Source organism: Planococcus citri, chromosome 1 (assembly GCF_950023065.1).
Source record: "Planococcus citri chromosome 1, ihPlaCitr1.1, whole genome shotgun sequence".
In the NCBI taxonomy this organism is placed as follows: Eukaryota; Metazoa; Arthropoda; class Insecta; order Hemiptera; family Pseudococcidae; genus Planococcus; species Planococcus citri.
Genome location: NC_088677.1, coordinates 42,287,543 through 42,307,673, shown reverse-complemented (window position 1 = coordinate 42,307,673; position 20,131 = coordinate 42,287,543). Strand labels below are relative to the sequence as shown.

General features: G+C 31.1%; 1 protein-coding gene across 1 annotated transcript; it reads right to left on the bottom strand.

Moving 5' to 3' along the window:
- Nucleotides 1-13,009: 13,009 nt before the first annotated feature.
- LOC135832028 (calmodulin-A-like) lies at nt 13,010-18,236 on the bottom strand. The gene is made up of 7 exons (XM_065344983.1): nt 18,082-18,236; nt 17,670-17,745; nt 17,528-17,561; nt 17,336-17,437; nt 16,462-16,597; nt 16,198-16,346; nt 13,010-14,996 (listed from the first exon to the last, which is right to left on the bottom strand). Exons 2-7 carry the CDS (start codon nt 17,742-17,744, stop codon nt 14,965-14,967), a joined length of 528 nt encoding a protein of 175 aa, XP_065201055.1. The 5' UTR covers nt 17,745; nt 18,082-18,236; the 3' UTR covers nt 13,010-14,964.
- Between the last annotated feature and the right edge of the window lie 1,895 nt (nt 18,237-20,131).

Genomic DNA, 20,131 nt, shown 5'->3' with positions numbered 1-20,131 from the left:
TGAAGAAACAAAAATATTTATAATGCAATCAGCCTGGTAAACACACACCGAATGCTAACTATTTGTCCGCAAAAATCGCGGAGGAGAAAATCGTTTCAATTCGCTGTCGAATAGAATGCAAAAATCGCATAACAAATTTCTTGTATTTGCATTTGAATAGAACTTAAAGTTGAAGGATTTTCTGCAAGATTTTTCATGCGATTTTTGCATTTGATTCGCCTCCAATCGAATGAGAATTCAGATATTAGGTAGGTATCTTAACGCGAGCATGCAATATAACGAGCAGAATTTTGTGAATTTCAGCTTTTCGTTGGTGTTAATTTCAAATTGGTTTTCTGTAGTGTTCAATTCTGATGAATTTTTTTTCGAGTGATACCTATAACAAACAAATTTTTTTCGTGATTTTTAGAATAAATTTTTCACCAGTGATTTAAAATTTCATATTTTTTAAAAATTCGGCTTAGAATTTTTCGTGGCGATTTCAAATCGGTTTTTTAGTGTTGAATTCTGAATTCTCATACATTTTTTTTCATGTTAGGTAGGTATTACAGAAGAATTTTTTCGGGAAGATATCAATAAATTAAATGCATTTTTCGTGGTGATTTAGAATAAATTATGTTTTTTGTACTTAGTATTAATTTTTAATGAATTTTTTAGGTGATTTTCTGAATACGTTTTCCTCTATGATTTAAAATTTCATCTTTTTTTATTCACCTTACCGTTGGAATTTTTCGTGTCGATTTCAAATCAATTTTTTGTAATAGAAAATCCCAAATGAATTTTCCCGCTATGATTTCTGATTTCAAATGACGTGAGTTTTCATTTTCAATGTTGAATTTTAATAATTTTTCTGAGGACCATCGCAAATGATTTTTTTGCGATGATTTCAAATTACCAATTCGTATAGGTACAGTAATGTTATTCATGAATCATGATGATTTAAAATAAATTTTTCGATGAGGATTCAATTTTTTTTTTGCTGATTCAGAATAAATTGTTCAGTGGTGATTTTAGAATAATAATTTCTTTTTGCTTATTCGGTTTAGAATAATTTCTGATAAAGGAGATGGAAAACAACCCAGGAAAAGAAACAAAAGTAAAAAAAAAACATGAATACTTGGATTAGTGCTTCTGCTAATGTCGCCATTGAATCGCTTTAGAGTAGCATTTTCCAACTATTTTCATGCTAAATTCGTTGCGTTTTCCGCAGGCTATTCACCTTCGAATTTCGCTGCAAAAAAGGCGGACATTTACGTCCGCGAATACGAGTAGACTGCTATTTCGAACGCTATTCGTGCGCTACTGGTACGAAGATCGCGTTCCATTCGCGTTTGAATCGCACGCGGTGTGTTTACCGGGAGTAAGTAGGTACCTATTAAAAATTGACGTACAATATACCAATTTCTTGTACCACATGTCATTTTTTATTTATTTATAGGTACTTATATTCTATTTGGTATTGCATGAAATCATAGGATGAATTAAATATTTGAATCGAAAATAAAGCATACTTAAGTAAATCGTTAGTAGCAACTACCAAATTAAAAAAAAAAAAAACACTTTTGGCTTACTGTAACATAAAAGTAAATGCGTGTTTCCGATTATCACGTGAAAGATAGTAAAGTCTACGTCCAGATATCCTGCTGCGATAGTCGATCGAGAGACAGTTCAATAAAATAATTACGAAACAAATTTTCAACGCTCCAGTCGATCAAACAATTGAAATCTCTAGGTGCTGAATGGACGGCGAGAGGGGGAGATTCGTGAAATGATCTTACTAGGTAGATGATTTTGCCGGGGCTTCCACCTGAAAAAGTAGGTACCTACCTAATCAGTAAAAAGTAAAAAAATTGTTGTTTTTTTTTGGACTGAGAAACTTGTACGTGTACCATATAGGTTTGAACTTTTCATAACGATATTCGCATTTATTTTAAAAATATGTAAACGGGTACCTACTTACAATGATGGATTATCAAAATAATTTGAAATGATCATCCTAAAGTAGATATGTACATGTATTTCAATTTCAAGTATTTGACGTCCAAGCTGCTCACCCACTCTCCATAATAAACTATAATTTCTTAATTGATTCTTTTTTCAAAAAAAAAAAAAAATTAAAGTACCTATAGTGTTCTCGTTTAGCATTATTGTATCCGCCCGTTCCCAATACGTCATTATCATTAAGAACTGAAAATTCAAAAAAATCATATTGGAGCTTGGAAATACAGGTAGATACATTTTTTGAATTGAAAAATGAAGCCAGTTTCATATCAATTCCGCCTTTCTCCATCTTCTCAAGAAAAAAACTTGAATTTTTTTTTTTGAAAATTTTGAAACAAGATTTTAAGCCGTTTGGCATGTTTTATATGGGGAGAATATAAAAAATTTTCAGGGTAATTTTCTAGGAAGGTATCGAGTTTCTTACATTCTGAAAGCTCGTGGCTGAATTTTTTTCTACCTAGTCTCTCTCCTTTTCTCCTTTCAAAAGTGTATAAAAATTAAAACATCAATTTTTACGCGTCCTCTCCTAAAATTACTAAGAAAAGTGAAAGGAAAGTTTTCCAAAAATATCAAAACACGTTTATTGGATGAAAACTGATGTTTCATTATTATTCATTTCTGAATGAAGAGGGTAAACTTTAAAAATAAAAGTTTTTATGGGCTCTCAAAAAGAAGAAAATTGTATTTGATGCACACGTGAACACTCTTTATCTTTTTCAGAAAGTTCATACGAGTTAACAATTTTTATACAGTAGGTATTCTTTTGAAGGAAATCATGCAGATGACCTTCTAACTAACATTTTATCAAAATCTGCTGAAGAAATGCTCTTTTTGATAGAAGCGTACGATGTAAGTGATGCACGTGCACCACTTACATTGTTATATTTGCGAGGTTCTAGGTGGTACCTAGATCGAATCGGTACAAACCACGTTAATGAGGTTGCATACTTATACTCTTAGTTTGGGTAACTTATGCGCTATGTAGGTAGTTTGAATATTATGCGTATGGTCTAGTTATTAAAAACATTTCGGCAGAAATTTTCCGATCAAGTGGGCACACTACTTATCTGATCAAAAAGTAAGCACGTACATATTATATTGAAGCTGAACTGTAAAAATCGAGACTACCTATCTTAATCGTTTTTCTCTATTTTCGGTGATAAATACTGCTTAAAAATTAGATCTGTATGACCAAGTTGTCCTTTTTTAAATAACTGTTGCGAAAAAGGATACATTTTCACTTTTCAGGCTAAAAAAATTCAAAGATTATTTTTATTATAAAAAACAACATTTTTGAAAATTTTCATTTTCAACATTCAACTTAAGCATAAGTAAAAACATTTTCAGTCTAGAAAAAAATTAAATTTGATTATTTTTATTACGATATTAAACTTTTTTTTTTTAATTTAAATAATTACCATTCAAACTAAACAGGAAATTTAAATTAACATTTTTTTCTAGTGATTTTTGGCCAAAAGTATGACTTTTGTGTGACTTGTATGACTGATGCAAATCTCAAAGTATGACCTTTATATGACTTATATGATCCGGCATAGACACCCTGTAGCTAAGTATACCTACGTATAAATACCTGCCTAAGTGCCTACAAATGAAAATTTTTAATACTAAAATCTTTCAACAATATAGGTCTTGCTCATTCACTACTTCTTTTGGCAAATTATATTCACCCAAGTTTGATGTAGATACCTAAATCATAAACCTTTACTTTTAAAAAAATGTAACATATTAACAAATCATTGACTTTTTATTTTTATTTTTGTTTTTGAATACGAGAGAGATAATGCATAATACCGTATGTAATACGTAAGTAAGGCATAGAATGGCAGGTAAATTAAAAATTACAATATATTGTATGGCATCAATTTGAACTTTTGCATGAAACATCTTAGCTTCGCCTTCGCTGTGAACCAACGAGAAAGCTTCAAAGTCGCAACCTTTCATGAATTCTTTCAATTTTATGCATAGGTACCTGGACCTACCTCCTCATAAGTAAACAGCATTTTTATAGATGTTGGTATATTATGTATACTTTCCGTAGGGCATAGGAATAGTATGTTTCAACAATAAAAATCTACACTATTTTTTGATAAAACATCAACTTTAACATTTGGTACTTGATAAACCCATAGGATGAAAAATTTACGTAAAGGATTTTGCAAAAATTATCAGTAGGTAAATGTCGTGCACCTAGCGTTTAAAAGATCCGATAATTCAGTTGATTTTTCCAGAAATCAATCAAACACCCATAATAGGTACGTATTATGTATTTGGTAAAATACTCGTAGTAGGTACACAGAAAACTAGCTAGGTATTAGTTTTCAATGTTTTGAAATCTTTTGTTATGAACGATGAAAAATCCGCGTAAATAAATTTCGAAACCTTTATTTCTTAAAACTGGTTTAACTTGTTACACGATTACCTTGTATTATAAATACTGCATGAAATGTAGGTGTCTCGAATAAGCTTCCCGAAGAAAAGCATTTCGTCCGATAATTGTAATTTTTCCCCGGCGTCTATTCGTGCACCTAGCCATTGATTATTCATTCCATTACTATGTATAGTGTGTGCGCCGACGACGATGAGAACTGAGAACCTAGGAAGTGGTCATTTAAATAAGCACACCTAGATTGTGTTTGATTATACAAGAACTGTCGTTATTATTTCGTAATAATTGGACTTACTTTTTTGTATGGAATTTTAGAATCTTTTATTTGATAAATTTTTGGCACCTACCTTAACCAAGTTTTAAATTGAAAAAAAGAAGATTGGATTAAAAACTGAAATAATTAATTAGGTAGGGTTCATTCCCTAGTTTCCCGTCTTTTTTTTTTTTTTTTTTTTTTTTTAATGGTGTCTCATACTGAAAACCTATTCAATTCGAGTATTGAAAATATACATTACCTATTACGTAATCGAACCTGGGTTATGAAAACAAAAATGTACCAAAGTCAACCTATCCACATACCTGCCTAAATACTTTGTTACGAATTGATCGCCGAGAATACGAAATAATCTTTAAAAGGGCAACCAATCGAACCGCAGTTAAATTCCACAGTTCCATATTTTTTAACGTCTAAGGAATCTCCCTTCCCTTGTTTATATCTAATTATTATTCTCTTAACACCGACTCACAGGTGCCAATGAAAAATTTCAATTGTTGACAATCGAGTTTATTAACTCACACCAGACTTACACCTACAAAGAACAATAACCGGTATAGCCACTTCATTTCGATATTAATTTCATCTTTCAATACTCCGATATACGTATTTGCCTACCAAGTAATACTTACATACATACTTAAATGAATGAGCATTCAAGAAAATTTGAAGATTCGACAACACATCACAATTTTACACTACCTGGCTGAAACTAAAATTAAATAATAATGACGTAACATTTGCAAATATTAAATTACGAAATTTCTTTCAAACGGCAGAAATCGAAAGAAAGAGTAATAATGAACCATCAGTTGAAAAAACTTGAAAAATTATGTAGACTATGTAACTGTTTTATTTTTAACGCTATCCAGTATGAGAAAGATGAACTTTAAAATAATTAGCCTACAGGTGAGATTGATCTCCTGACCTTACACATTTACATTTTTGAATAAAAAATCAGCAGCCTATCGACTTGGATTGCTCGTTTGTGTAGTAAATCAGTATGGAAAATACCGGCCGAGTAATTGCATTAGGTATAACATAATTCGGGTTTATGGAAGGAACGTTCACGTATCACATGCAAATTAAATTACATAAAAAGGTCGGCACACGCATAACATAGTTAGCAGTTCGATATATCCTTCCCATCATAATATGTACCTATTTACGTATTTATGCATTTCTCTGGATACATAACATATATACCTACTATAATATATACATTGTATATACATGGAAGTAAAACCATATACTTGAATAAAACCCAGCCACCCAGCAAAAATATAGCCCACTTCTTTACATACGAGTACCTATTCCTGAAAAAAAAACACACATACACACACAAAAAACTAAATTGTGATTCTACGTAGGTACAGGTATAACTACCTAGTTTTTTGCTTGGAGATGCACTAGTAAAAATTTGAAAAACGTCATAACATAATATTATTTACTGCATAATATAATCTATGCAATTGACCTACCTATGAATAACATACTTACTTACGGATAACTGTAAGGTATAGGTACTTAGGTATAGGTACTTGGACTTACATGCGTCTGCACTGCAGCCTGTAGCATAATAGAATGCAGTTTCTTTCACGTAACGACGACAGAGTGAAGTGAACATTAGTTAATTCGCTGAAAATGTAACAGTTACCTACAGTTTCTAATTTACCTATAGGAATTACGGCGTATTACTTATTTCACTTGATTGTAGCGAGCATCCGTCAAGAAAAAGGTGAATGATTTGTAATGAGAGGAACTGGAATATTTTATTGCATTCGTTCAATTATTAAACAATAAACACCCGAGTAGTGTTATTTATTTTAGAACTGTAATTGCGTCATTATAATAAATGTACATAAATATCTATACCGTATACGGCGTATACGTATGTACAGGGTGTGGCAGAGAAACCGGACCGATTTCAAATTTCAATCACTTTTTTTTAAAAACAGCTAGACTCAAAATTTTTTCACTAAAATAATCTTCATTTCGGACTATTTTGAAATGCTGATGGCTTATTTGAATAAAAATTATTTCTTGAACATGATGGGATTTAAATGCGCACCCTTATTTTTGACACATCAAAATTGACGACTATGAAATTTCATCAAACAAACTTTTGATGACTGATGAAGCGCACTTTTACCTGGATGGTGACAAGTAAATATACAAAATAGTATACATTGGAGTGATACAGATCCAGAAATAATTCATGAGAACCTGCTTCACTCTTCCAAGGTTACTGTTTGGATGAGAATCGCAGTTTGGCATATCGGACCTTAATTTTCTAACAGCACAGTTGATTGATGACGCGTATAGGATGATGTTACATGCCCGAATCGAAGTGTAGACGTCACTCGTAGTTCAGTACGGTTCCAGTAGGACGGCGCGACGTGCCTTACAACGGTAGAAACCTTGGACCCGCTTCGAAAACATTTCGACGCGCGCATCATCTTTCTGCACAGTGACTTTGCTTGGTCATCCTGTTTCTCGGATTTCTCTGTCCGCGATTTTTTTTTAGGGGTTAAATGAAAGCGCGTGTGTGCAACAACCTTTCATACACCTTGGCAGAGTTGAAGGCGAATATTAGAGCCGAAATTTATGCGATTCCAGCGAGTATGTTGCAAAAACTGTTTGTTAAGTTGAAAAAATGATTCACAAAATCTGTCAAAAATAAGGGTGCGCGTTTAAATTCCATCACGTGTAAGAAATAATTTTTATTGAAACGAGCCATCAGCATTTCAAAATAGTCTGAAATGAAGATTATTTTAGTGAAAAAATTTTGAGTCTAGCTGTTTTTAAAAAAAAGTAATTGAAGTTTGAAATCGGTCCGGTTTCTCTGCCACACCCTGTACATCAATACGCGAGATTCGCGATTTAGCGACGCGACGGAATAAGAAAAAAATTAGGTGACCAGAACACTATTGTTTCTCTGATGAAAAAAAATTAATTTCAAGTTCCCTTATCTTGTTTTATAGATTATCTCTCTTTAACAATTGCCTATGCTGATAATGTCACAGCACTGTGCGTACTATAATATACTCGCACTATAGGTATTAGGTACCTGCTTACTCGTTTCCATATATTTGTAGGCTATGTACTTAACTTACCTACCTAATACATAGGTAATGTAATTATGAAAAGTAAACTCTTGTTGGACGAATGCTTTTACATAAAGTAAGGGAAAGTGATAGATGAATTTTTACCCTCATTTTCTCTCCATCCCATTCCTCATGAGAATAATTCAAACAATTAAGAATCATCATTTATGGAACTACGTAAACCAATTCGAACCTCAGTCTAATCGTAAAGTCTGGTTCTTATCTAATAACGAGACCCTTTGAGGTGCCCCACTATAATTCTCGTTTGATTTGAACGGGGTCACAATTTTGAATTTTTGAAAAAAGCGTGGTATAAAACTCCCTCTTGATTAAAATTTTAGGTAAAAAAATTGATTTTTCGGTTTTCAGCGAATTTTGAAAATTCATAATCAACTAATTTCGGAGATTTGCACTATTTAAAAATATATATATTCAGTAAAATGAATACAATTTTGTCCTAAAGGCTGAAAGTATGGTACCTACATAATAACAACTCCTCCGAACCGAATTTTACTATTGGCCATTTAGAGCCTCCAGCGCGATTTTCGATTTCTCCAGAATTTCAAAATTTTCCCAGAGGGCGTGGAAATCAATTTGCGGTTTATTCCTGACCTACTTAAAGAGTTTATCCATGTTTGGTGTGATTCCCGGGCAGAATACTCTGGGAGCGCTTTTTGACTGCACATAAATATATACTGATTAAAAACTATACTCTCAAAGGTTCCGCCTTGAAAACAGCTCAAATGCAGATAGGTCCTTTGAATGGATCGGCGAAAATTGATTCCTACATACAACGGACGGAACAATTTCTGAGAAATTGAAAACTGCACCGAGGGCTCCAGAATGACCGGAAACAGTGAAATTCGGTTTAAAACAGCCAAGATGTCAATTTTTGATTTTTTTAAATTTGTCAAAAATTGAAAAATTAATCTGGACAGCTAAAATTTTGACTGTGGCAGTTTCAGTTTGAACCATGCTCTATCCAAAAATCGCAGTCCAGTTTAAATCGATGGCGGACATGGAGGTTTCCTGGTTCAGATACACTCGTAAAGAAAAGTGAATGTAAAATAATTTTTTTTTAAAGAACCTACAGGTGTAATTTAAGGAGGTAACAAAATTCAGATTTTTAAAAATATGAATCTTCAGAAATTGACTCAAAAAGTAAAACCCAATTAAAAAAATGATACATATTTGTATAATCGCCACTAGGTAGATAATGATAAAGGTACCTAATACCTATCTACTAAGTAAGTGGTTTTAGTTTCGTGTTTCATTGTATGTATTTTTATTTTATTTGTACTTCGTCTTGGAGTCGCCAGGATTTCTTGAAGTGGGGTAAAAACGGTTATTTCCGGAACTTTGACTATCTCTCCTGATCGCAAAAACTACTTAGGTATTTAAATAAAAAACTCACTCTGTTTTTTGTTATAGGGTCTAAACTATCGTTTAAGTGCATTTCCAACCCAAGTACAGAAAAAATTTCCACATTGTTGCCCAGTGTAATTCAGATCATAAATGGGTTGAATAATTCCTATATATTTTTGTTTGCAGTTTTATGGACTCAAGTAGGTACTGGTACTCAACCTTAACAGCAGGTACACATAATAAGTATTACTGATAGACCTGTACAATGATAGGTATTCCAAATACATAGATATGTATAATTGAATACTCGGTAATTTTTTTGAATAGGTAGGTATGTATCTTTTCAATGTAGGCACTGCATTTATAGTTTTATTGTTTTTTAAAAGTTGATACATTAATAACGGTATACAATATACATACATATGTACATAGATAGATAGGTACCTACTTTATTTGGGTAACTTTAGAGTAATGAATATAAGTGTATTGCTCTCTGTTGTAAATGAAATAATACTTACCTAATTATTCAAAGAAATATGCTACTTGTTCATGCATGTGTTCAATTTTGATTACTTTAGTTTGTTGGTTTTGCTATCTATGTAACTAAATCACTTATAATAGTAATTTTTCATCTTAAAAAAATATTGCGTTTATGGTACGAAATTAATTTATATTGCACAATTTAAATGCGTGCGAATGATCTAATGCTGAAATAATGATTATCTACCTACAAACGTTACTCTGCGAGTTCGAGTTAAATAATTACAGTTCTGTCAATGAACGGACGAATGAATAAAATGTGACAAAATATGTGCATAGGTAGGTATATACGTAGTAGCCTATAGTGATGTCGGTTAATCAAAGTCTGATTCTGCACTACTTTCTAAAACTGGTTTCAATTGATAATAAGAACAAAAACATGAAAAAAATTATTGAAATTAATTTATGATATTTATTCAATTACCTACTAGTACTCATATCGTTGATCACCTTTTACTACTTATGTGCATGAAATACTGATAGCTGATTATACCAGGCTGTGAATAAGCGTATTAGGATGTAATTGAAAACATTTGTCTTCGAAAGGTAAGTATGTGATTTTTCTCAATTTATTGAGCTGTAATCATCTTACATAAGTAAATATGTTGGGTTTCATGGCTTAGGCTATTTGAAAGAAGACTTATACAGACAGGTATACCTATGCCATGCCTATGCAGATTCTCAGAGTAAGATTCATTTTTTAAGAAAAAATGTTTTGGTGTTTAAAATTCTTTGCCCTTCTTCTTCTCTTGTTCAAAATCCCATATCATTATGAACTTTTGAAACTTCGTTACAGAGTTTTGCTCCACTCAAAATTCAAATGAACGGGTGTTTGAGTAATTTTATCAATTACCTACAAATATTTTTCTGATCAAAAAATTACATATTCCTGTTTTTTTAATGTTTTCTTTTCAGTACCATACAGGTAAATTGTAATTATTATTATACTGAAAATAAGATTTAATTACAGTAGACTTCCGGTTATCCGACATCTTAATTATCTGACCAAAAAAATGCATCTGACATCTTCCGATTAACCCACCAAAAAAGTCGGATAATGTTTTATTATGCGACTACCTAATGCTGAATTTCTTATCAAATCCATGTCACACTTTACGAATTCTAACACTTTTCATTTTCTGCGAATTTATGCAAAAAAGTTATTGATTTTCAGACATTTTCAATGATTTAAATATTTTTTACATAATTTATAAATGCATTTTAACACCTTTTTTAAAACGTATTTTCGGATAATTTTAGTAAGTCTAGGCACCTAGGACCTACATTATCAATATTGATTTTTAATGCTCGTTTGAGTGATTTTTCATAAATTATTCCGTCTTATCAAAAATTTAACTTTTTTCGAAATTTTCAGCCATAGTACTTCATTTTGATACTTTCAGTTTCTTCGATTTTACTTCTTAGGTAGGTACTCGTATTTGGGTATTTTCCATCATTTTACCGCGTTTTTACGCATCTTTGAAACTCTTTTAATGGCATGACTTTTATTCTTTAAATTTCAGTGAAAAATCAAAAAATAAATTACCTATCTGACTTTTATACGTATGCGACATCTGTCTGCCCCAATTGACTTCGGATAATCAGGAGTCTATAATATTCTGGTCTTACCTATAATTAATTGGATAATATCGGTAAGTAAGTAACTATAAGTATCAGGCTACGTGTATATAAACCTCATGTAGGTACAATTTGTTGCACTATATTTAGGTATAGGTATGAATGAATTTATATCTTCCGACTTCTGAAGAGTGTTATGGTAGTAGTCTGAATGCACCAGTTCTCGATGAATGATGCGTTCATTTACCTACTTTTGGTTTCTCACGAGCTGTTTGTTGTAACACAGTCCTGGTAGTAGCTATAGGTAATAGGCTCATACTAAAGTACCATCTGTATCTACATATTTCACTGTAGAATATTTTGGTAGCGTAGGTACTTCTGTCAGCAGAAATAGTGTATGACCTATCTAGAATTTAATTATGAGAACGACGTATTTTTACCAGGTAGGTACCCATTTTTGTTTTGATTGAAAATGAGTAGGTACCTAATTATTTGGTAAATCTATCTCATTTCACGCATGCTCTCAAAGCTTTCCTTAACTGAATAAATAAAATAACACATTTGGCATTGTGAATCGTATGTTTCTCCTATGTTTTTTAATCGTAGCAACAATAAATTTAATGTAGGTACCTAATACCTGCTTACAGTGCACATAAAAAGACAGTTTCTCATAGTTACACTATGCATGATGTAGGGTAGCTTATAGGCCTATGTACGTACATACCATCTTGAATAACAAGAATTAGTACGAAGTGTTCGTGTGAACACGACACATGGAGATACAAGCACTATTATTCTTTATTCTGCACCAAGTGCAATAAGTGCATAAAATGAGACTCATTGCAGTTGCTTACTTATTTTAAAAGATTAAGAACCATATTTTTAAACGTTAGGTACATATTCTTTTTTTTGGAAATTTCTTTATGTACCTACCTAACCAAAGTAACTAATTTTTTTCAGAGAACAATTTAGGTAGGTACATACAAGATATTAGATATGTAAATTGAGTATAGGGAAGGAGACAAAATTGAAAATGTTTTCCTGGCAGCAAGCACGAGTAATGAACGGAATAAGGAGGTTTATGTTTGGAAATATTTCAGCTTAGCAATGTTGAGCTGGCTTCCTGGCTATTTCTCTGTTTGACACTTACACTACACTGGAATAATGTAAAATCCAAAATCATTAATAATTCAAAAATTTGAAAGAAAAAATAGAAAAATCAATTTGGATATCAATTTTTTGTTTTTTTCCCACACTGAAAAAGAAAAATGAAAAAAAGAAAGAAAAATAAGTTATGTATTTGTGATTGTGAATGTTCAAATTATTTTCTAAATTATTTGGGTCCGCATTGTAGTAGCTTAGCTTTTTCACAAATGTTTGTAAAAATGTTGACAAAACGAGCATTTACAATTTTCATACAGATGTTCTTAATATTCCCTCTTATTACTCGCTCCTAAAAAAAAAATTAAAAAAGAGATTCGAATCAGTGACAATCACGAACTTTAACATTCACTGATACTTCCACCAATGGGGAAAATGAAAAAAGTAATTCACATTATACTACGCTAGGAAGCGTTGTTGTAGAGTTCTGAAGGAAAGTCATCGTCATTCGTCAGTCCAAATGTGCCATTACTATTACCTACATTTAATACAGCTTGGTATGCTAAATTCTATAAAGGATTTTAATAGGGTTCCCATTGATGGAGGAACCAAAAAAACAAAAAAAAAATGCCTGGAAATAATGACCTACATATATTTCAATTTTCAATATGTTTACAAAAGCAGAACTGAATGTTTCAAGTTAGGCAATTTTGTGTAAAATAAACAATGCAAGAAAGAGATACAGATGTTCATTTACTTCAGAGTGATTGATCACTACAATGATAATGTAAGTACCTACTTAAGTAGTTATTACATTGCGAATAAAATCATATAGATAAGATAAGTAAATAAATTTAAACCAATAATACAATAATTATAATTGGGCTTAATTATGATTAGGCACCTATTGTATAATACATATCACAGTCACACTTTTGTACTAAAATTACCTATACCTACCTAAAAAAAATAAAATAAAAATAATTTTGTAGAATCTGTAATACCAGTTTTAGTGGATTATAAAAATGAATTGAAACTTGAAAGTATCCCAAAACAGATACAAGTTCTCATAATGGATATTCATTTTTTCAAAATCAAAAATTGCTATAGCCTAAGCTATTTTTATTCTTTCAAATGGCGTGAAAGTATGTTTTTAGAAATGACTCCTAATCCAGTTTTGAGATCATATATTTTTGCATTTCTAAATCTACATCAGGGCAACTTCCTAATGTTTCAACACTTTCAACAATTTTTTAAATTAGGTACCTATTCAAGTTTCAAGTTTGGTCATTGACCGTTTTTTATCACTATGAAATTTTATTTGAAAATTGAATTCAAAGAATTAGTGTTATTCAAAAGAGATAGGTAAGTAGGTATAATATGTCCTAGAATAATCTTTTTGAAAACTTCTTGAAAATATTCGCTTTAATACAAATTTTGTGCCTTCAACCCTTCTTACTAAAACGCTTTCAATATCTTAATAAGAACCCATACAAATAGGTACTTGTAGGTATCATTATTTCGTAGAAAATTTTTCATTTCATAGAACTTGTAACTAGGTACCTATTAAAATTAAATCCATCTATGGCCTACTTCAATCAAATTATAACTCCTATAAGATACCTATCTAATGGTATAGAAAAACTAACATAGTGCAATATCTAAGAAATCTAAGGACCTAATTACTTAAATAAACGTTAATTTAAACAAATCCATTTAAAATAGCATAAAAGTAAATAGGTAGGTAAATTTAAATTTACGAATATAAGATGAAAAAGTTTATAAACGCAAAATTTTCAAACATATAAAAATCAAGTCCAAAAAACGTTTTCTTCTCACAGCGAAATCAAGTCATTATGTTCTTAATTTACCATTGTTTTGTGCTGGTGTTGATTTGTTTTTTGATTTGTACATTTTTTTATTTTTATAAATATTCTGGGGAGCAATCTCGTAACCTTTTTCTTTAAATACCAGCAAACGCATAACGTTTTGGCAAACTCGTAACCTTTTTAGGACTTGACTTTTTTATGAGGTGCCATACGGAGAGTATACTGGCAAAGTTTGAGCAGGGATCAGGGATGTGAGATTGCTGGACAGGTCTATCATTTAGCGAAATAACAGGCTTGCAGGGTGATGCGCGCTCTGAAATGAATGCTGAGCAATAGAGTTACAGACGGCGCGTGAGATCACTGTTTATACGTATAAAATTTTATGAGATGACCTGTATATAAAATACCTATTAAAAGTGATTGTAATTAAATTCTTTGTACATTTTTGTTGATTAAAATATAGGGTAGGTAAAGGGTACTTGAATGAATGGCTGGATTTTTCTTTTTCTTGAGTGTATAAATGTAGGTATAATACAAATTAATGTTTGAAAAAAAAAAAATACTGAAAATAATTCAAACTTGAAATCCTGAGTTCTTAATAATACATATTGTCGTCTTGAAGAAAGGTCAGATTACCACGGCGTATTGACGCTGTTCCGCATCCACATCTCAAGTGAACATATACTTGTACCATAGGTATACTTTCCAGCAATAGGAAATAATGATATGAACTGAATGCTCGTTTGCAATATTATGTTTCTATCATTTGCATGGTTTTATGATTGCAATAAATTCTAAAAATTCAAATATTTAATCAAAGCATTAAAGGTAGTAAGGTGATCGATCATCAACCAGTACTCTAAATCTGATCATACATACGTCTATCTTGTAAACTAATGCCATCGGTTAGCCGACTTCTCTAGGTGAATTTGGGGCCGAGCAATTCAAAAAACAAATAAGGTGGTCGATAATCGGGCACCTCGATATTATTATATTTGTTTTGGTATTGAGGTTTCGTTTTTTTGTCAATAATTTTGTGGTTTCTTATTCTCATTGGATGCATAGTTTTCTCAAAACATCAGCTTTAATGATGAAAAATACAAAAATAGGATCTGTATAGTTAAATTTAAATCAAAATTGAGGAGTTAAAAATGAAAAAACCGTTTCAGTCGATTTTCGACCACGTTACATGAAAGGGGAGGTCTTCAGGCAACACAATTACAAAAATACAAAAAAGGAAAGAAAAAAAAGAGTTTTACGATTAATTCACATTTTTTGCAGCATTTAGTTGTTCAAAAAATAAAAACGTTTTGGTATTGGTTTTGGTACTTTTTTTTTTGTTGCATATTTTAACGTATTTTTTCGGTATTGTTAAAAAATTTGGTATTGGTACCGTTACTAGTCCCTGCTTTAAATATTCCAAATGGAGCCTCCAACTTTACTTTTCACTTCTTATAGGACAACTAACTAAATATTCAAAATTGAAAATATATATGTTGGATCAAAATAATATAATTCAACTCTAAAATACCTATACTACCTAGACCTACTACCTATAGGTATACCAGAACTTCACGTATCCCTTAGATGTTTAAGGTCGATAAACCAATCAGCACTTGTGCAGCTTAGATTGCATTGCCGAATTGCAAGGCAAATGATTCGGCATTTCGAATCAACCCTTTCGAGTTCCATGTGTTTATTAAAAACTTATTTTGCAATTTTTTTTTTGTATTTTAGCGAGGTGTGTCTTTTAAAACGCTGATCATATCATGACCATCTAATCAACGTTTTGTATGGAACTAAGAGTATCTTGATTGATGTAAGCACTTATTTTGTGCTTGGCTGCTGAAGGGGAATTGTTCGCGAATTTTGTATGTATTCAAAATGTAGCGGATGCATTACCATGGGCTCATTTTAAAAACTGCATCAGCACAAATCTTTGAATGCATAGACTATATGTACAAACTAATTATAAAATATCCTACGAGTATTTACCTGTAAAATCAACTTTTCCATCACCATTTAAATCCGCTTCTTTTATCATATCGTCTATTTCCTCATCGGATAATTTTTCTCCTAAATTACACATTACATTTTTCAACTCATCCGCAGTTATGAAACCATCTCCATTTTTATCGAAAACCCTGAAAAATATTGATAAGCGCGTGATTTAGGTATGAACAATAATCTTTTATCCAGTGGTAGAGTTGGTAAAACATATTTAGGTAGCAGGTAACTTGATGTAATTTTATTTCGAACCTAAAAGCTTCGTGCAACTCGTGATCTTTATCTGTGCTTTTGAGTTTCTTTGACATCATTTCCAAAAATTCTTTGAACTCAATCGTTCCGTTACCATCTTGATCTACCTCATTAACCATACCTTGTAGTTCATGTTCTGAAAGTAATCCGTCTAGTTAGGTGTTCATACGTTGAATGAATTAAGTACATAGGTGTAGCCTGTGCTTGTATCAATAAAAGTTGCTAGCTGATTTACACAGCCATACGTATTTCGATTGTTTGCTGAAATACGGTGGCGAGGAAATGACCAAAAGTAGGTACGCATCTCACTCATCTACGCCGATTCCATTCAACAGGGCATACTTGACTAGTTTTCAAAACGCGCTCAAAGGAATTACTCAGAGAGAACTCGCATTTTATTTTTCAAAATTGATACCTATCATTTATAAACGGCAAAAGAAATTGGCTGAAAAATATATGCGAAGTTTATGCATAGGTTTTCGCAAAACTTTTTGAAAAAAACTAGGCACATAATACATAAGTATGTACTTCCAAAAAAAAAAAAAAAAAAAAAAAAACTGAAAAATGGCCAAGATTTTCATTTTTATCAATTTTTAAAATTGCGGGTTCCCTTTTTTTTTTTTTTTTTTTTTTTTTTTATTATTTTTTATCTGAATCACAAAATATTTTTGTACTGTTTGAACCAAAAAAAAAGTTGTTCTATAGGTAGTACCTACCTATGTAAGTATTTTTAAGAAATTGTCTATCTTTGAAAATTTAAGTTTCTTGAAGTTCAATGATACGCGTAGAATGAGATAAAACTGCCTTCTTTTATCGAGAATGAACAATTTAGATCATTCCTTCGTAAAGCATTAAAAAAAAATCTTTGCAACACCTTTTGGTTTTTGCCCCAAAGATCTCATCACCACTCCCAATTCTGCCACTGTGATCCGGCCATCTTCATCTTTATCAAATAATAGGAATGCTTCTTTTATTTCTGTGAAACGAATCCATTAGAAGTATAGGAATGTAGTTTTCAATCTTTTACCTACAATACTCACTATCCTTCAAATTAGTGTCATTTTACCTGCAACTTGATCTTCTGTTAAACCGTACTCAGACTAAAAAAAAAAATTAAGAAAAGAAGTGTTCAAACTCGAACTTGGGCTATCGTATGTGTAACTGTTGAACATAATTAAGCAAATATTCAAGTATACAGCATAACGTACAGAATGTGATCGTATATCATAATGACTGGTAAGCCTTCTAAGCCTTGAATATTCATAAGTATATCTATCGTTCATTCTAAAACAAATAAACGTTTCTGAGTACTTAATTAATGAACTGTCACAATAATAGCTCAACAAGAAACAAATTCCGTATGAGTATCCTAAATTTTTAACACAAGCAAAGCAACTAAAATTGAAAATCATCTTTACGCAAATAGGTAATCGAATTTCCCGTTGTGAAACAAAAGAAGAGAAAAATAATTCGGTATTAATAATATACTTAATAAATATAAATACTCGTGAAAGCTGCATGCCGATTTAAAGTACATAAGTATCGTTGTAATTTAATTAGGTGAGTGCACAAAAATTATACTGATAAAATTAAACAGTTCTCTGTAATGCGTTTACTTACCTAAAATGATGTAGGTATACGTTGAACAAATTTAATAAAATAACACCTGACACCAATGTAATTTAAATAATAATTTGTGTTACCAATGCACCGATTGAACTTTCTCATGATAACAAATTAAAACAGTTTCCCGCTAAAAATAGGACAATAATATTGCATCTTTCACATAATAAACGTTGGATTTATGCCATTCTGGCACAAATTTCATTTTTGTAAATTTTCAAGATGTATTTTTAATTTCCATAGATACATTTTAGAAGCCGGAATTGACAGAAACATGTATGTAGTTGATAGTCAAAGTGAATAATTTATTATCGTGTCGTCAATTCTGCATCGAGAATTTCGAAAGATTCATCGATTTATACGTTTGGGGTATTTGACTTACAAGTAATTGGAAACGTATTGCATAGTACATACATAAATAGTATGTCTCATTGTTATAGGTACATATAATGTAGGTAAGGTACCTACCTATGATTTATATAATATTAAAAGATGGTATATGTCAACGATGTCACGTGTTATTATTGTGTTTTTATTTCATTATACCTACCTGAGTTAATAGTACGTAAAGTTATGAAATTTTAATACTCGTATGTGTATATGTACTTAGGTATATCATTTTGAAAAATAAATATTTTCTAATTAAATTGTACCTTCTTAATTTAATATACCTAGAATAAAATACAATTTTCCAGACACCGAGAATTATTTTTATTTGTACTTTGAATTTTGTAAATAAATACGTCACTATATTCTACATAGGTACCCTTGCCCTTTACTCACAAAAATGTAATTTCAAATTATATAGTAGGTAACTATTGAGCGTAGGTAATTATCTACTTAAGAATATCTGGCTGTTATATTGTGTGGATGTCAAAAATTAACCCATGCTTACATTTTGGAATAAATTAATAATAAATTTAAAAAACGGAGGTTTTTAGCCAGGCACAATCTATTATACATAGGTATAGGTAGGTGTTCAATATTTCTATTTTTGAAGCAATTTTATTTGGTCGAAAAAAGTAGTTTTTATCATATAAGTACAATTCGTTGGAGGAAACAAAACGTAGGTATATGAAGGTACCTACTTATCTGTTTCCTGTGCAAATAATTAAACCATGTTCGCACATTTGATCCCAATTTAGCTTTTAAAATATTTTTAGAATGCGATTTTCTAACCACTGAGCAGTTGTTTTTAATTAAAACTGCCAATTAATTTAGAAATGGTGATGAAAATTCCGCTAGTTGATGAAAAGAAATAACGTTATAAAAATCCCTTTAAAAATGTCTTTTTATACCATTGCATTACATCGGTGAATTTCTTTTCTAGATGATTTTAGATAACAGACTACATAAGTTTTAAAAATGCGCTCTTAAGTTTGAAAATGAATTAGTATTGTGTTCGAAACATTACAACCTTCAGTTTTAATTAGTCTTTGTTCACGGTTACTCGAAATATTCAATAATCGTCCCGGATAAAATTTTCGTACACTTGAGATCATTTTCGACATTGTGTAGGCAGTAAATATGTGCAGGAAGTACATTCGCGAATAATGGTGAGGAAAATAAATAAAGTAGTATACATATTTTATAGAAAATCTTGGAGAATATGTTAATGCTATCTTGAATTTGTACTGATTCGGTTTACTTAATTTGGAATGTTTAAAGTGAAATCGGTGAAGGAGCATGGCGATGAGATTACTCATATGTATGATTTTATTGTTATTGATAAAATGTAATTTTTGTAAAATACCAACAACCCATATCAAAGGTAAGATCTTAAAAAACCATAATCATATATTTTAATTTGATTTTTAGGCAAATATGTACATAGGTATTAATAGAATTTGATTTGTATAGGAAAATAGTATTTTTCATTTCTTTGGTGTAATGTAAATATGTATGTAATTTAAAAAAATTCTTGTAGCAGATATGGTCTTTACTTAAAATGTTCGGATTTCATTGCATTTGAAGTTTCATTTTTTTTACATTTTAGGAAATTGTTCTCCAGGCCAGCTGGTGTGGGTTGATTGTAACTTATGCATGT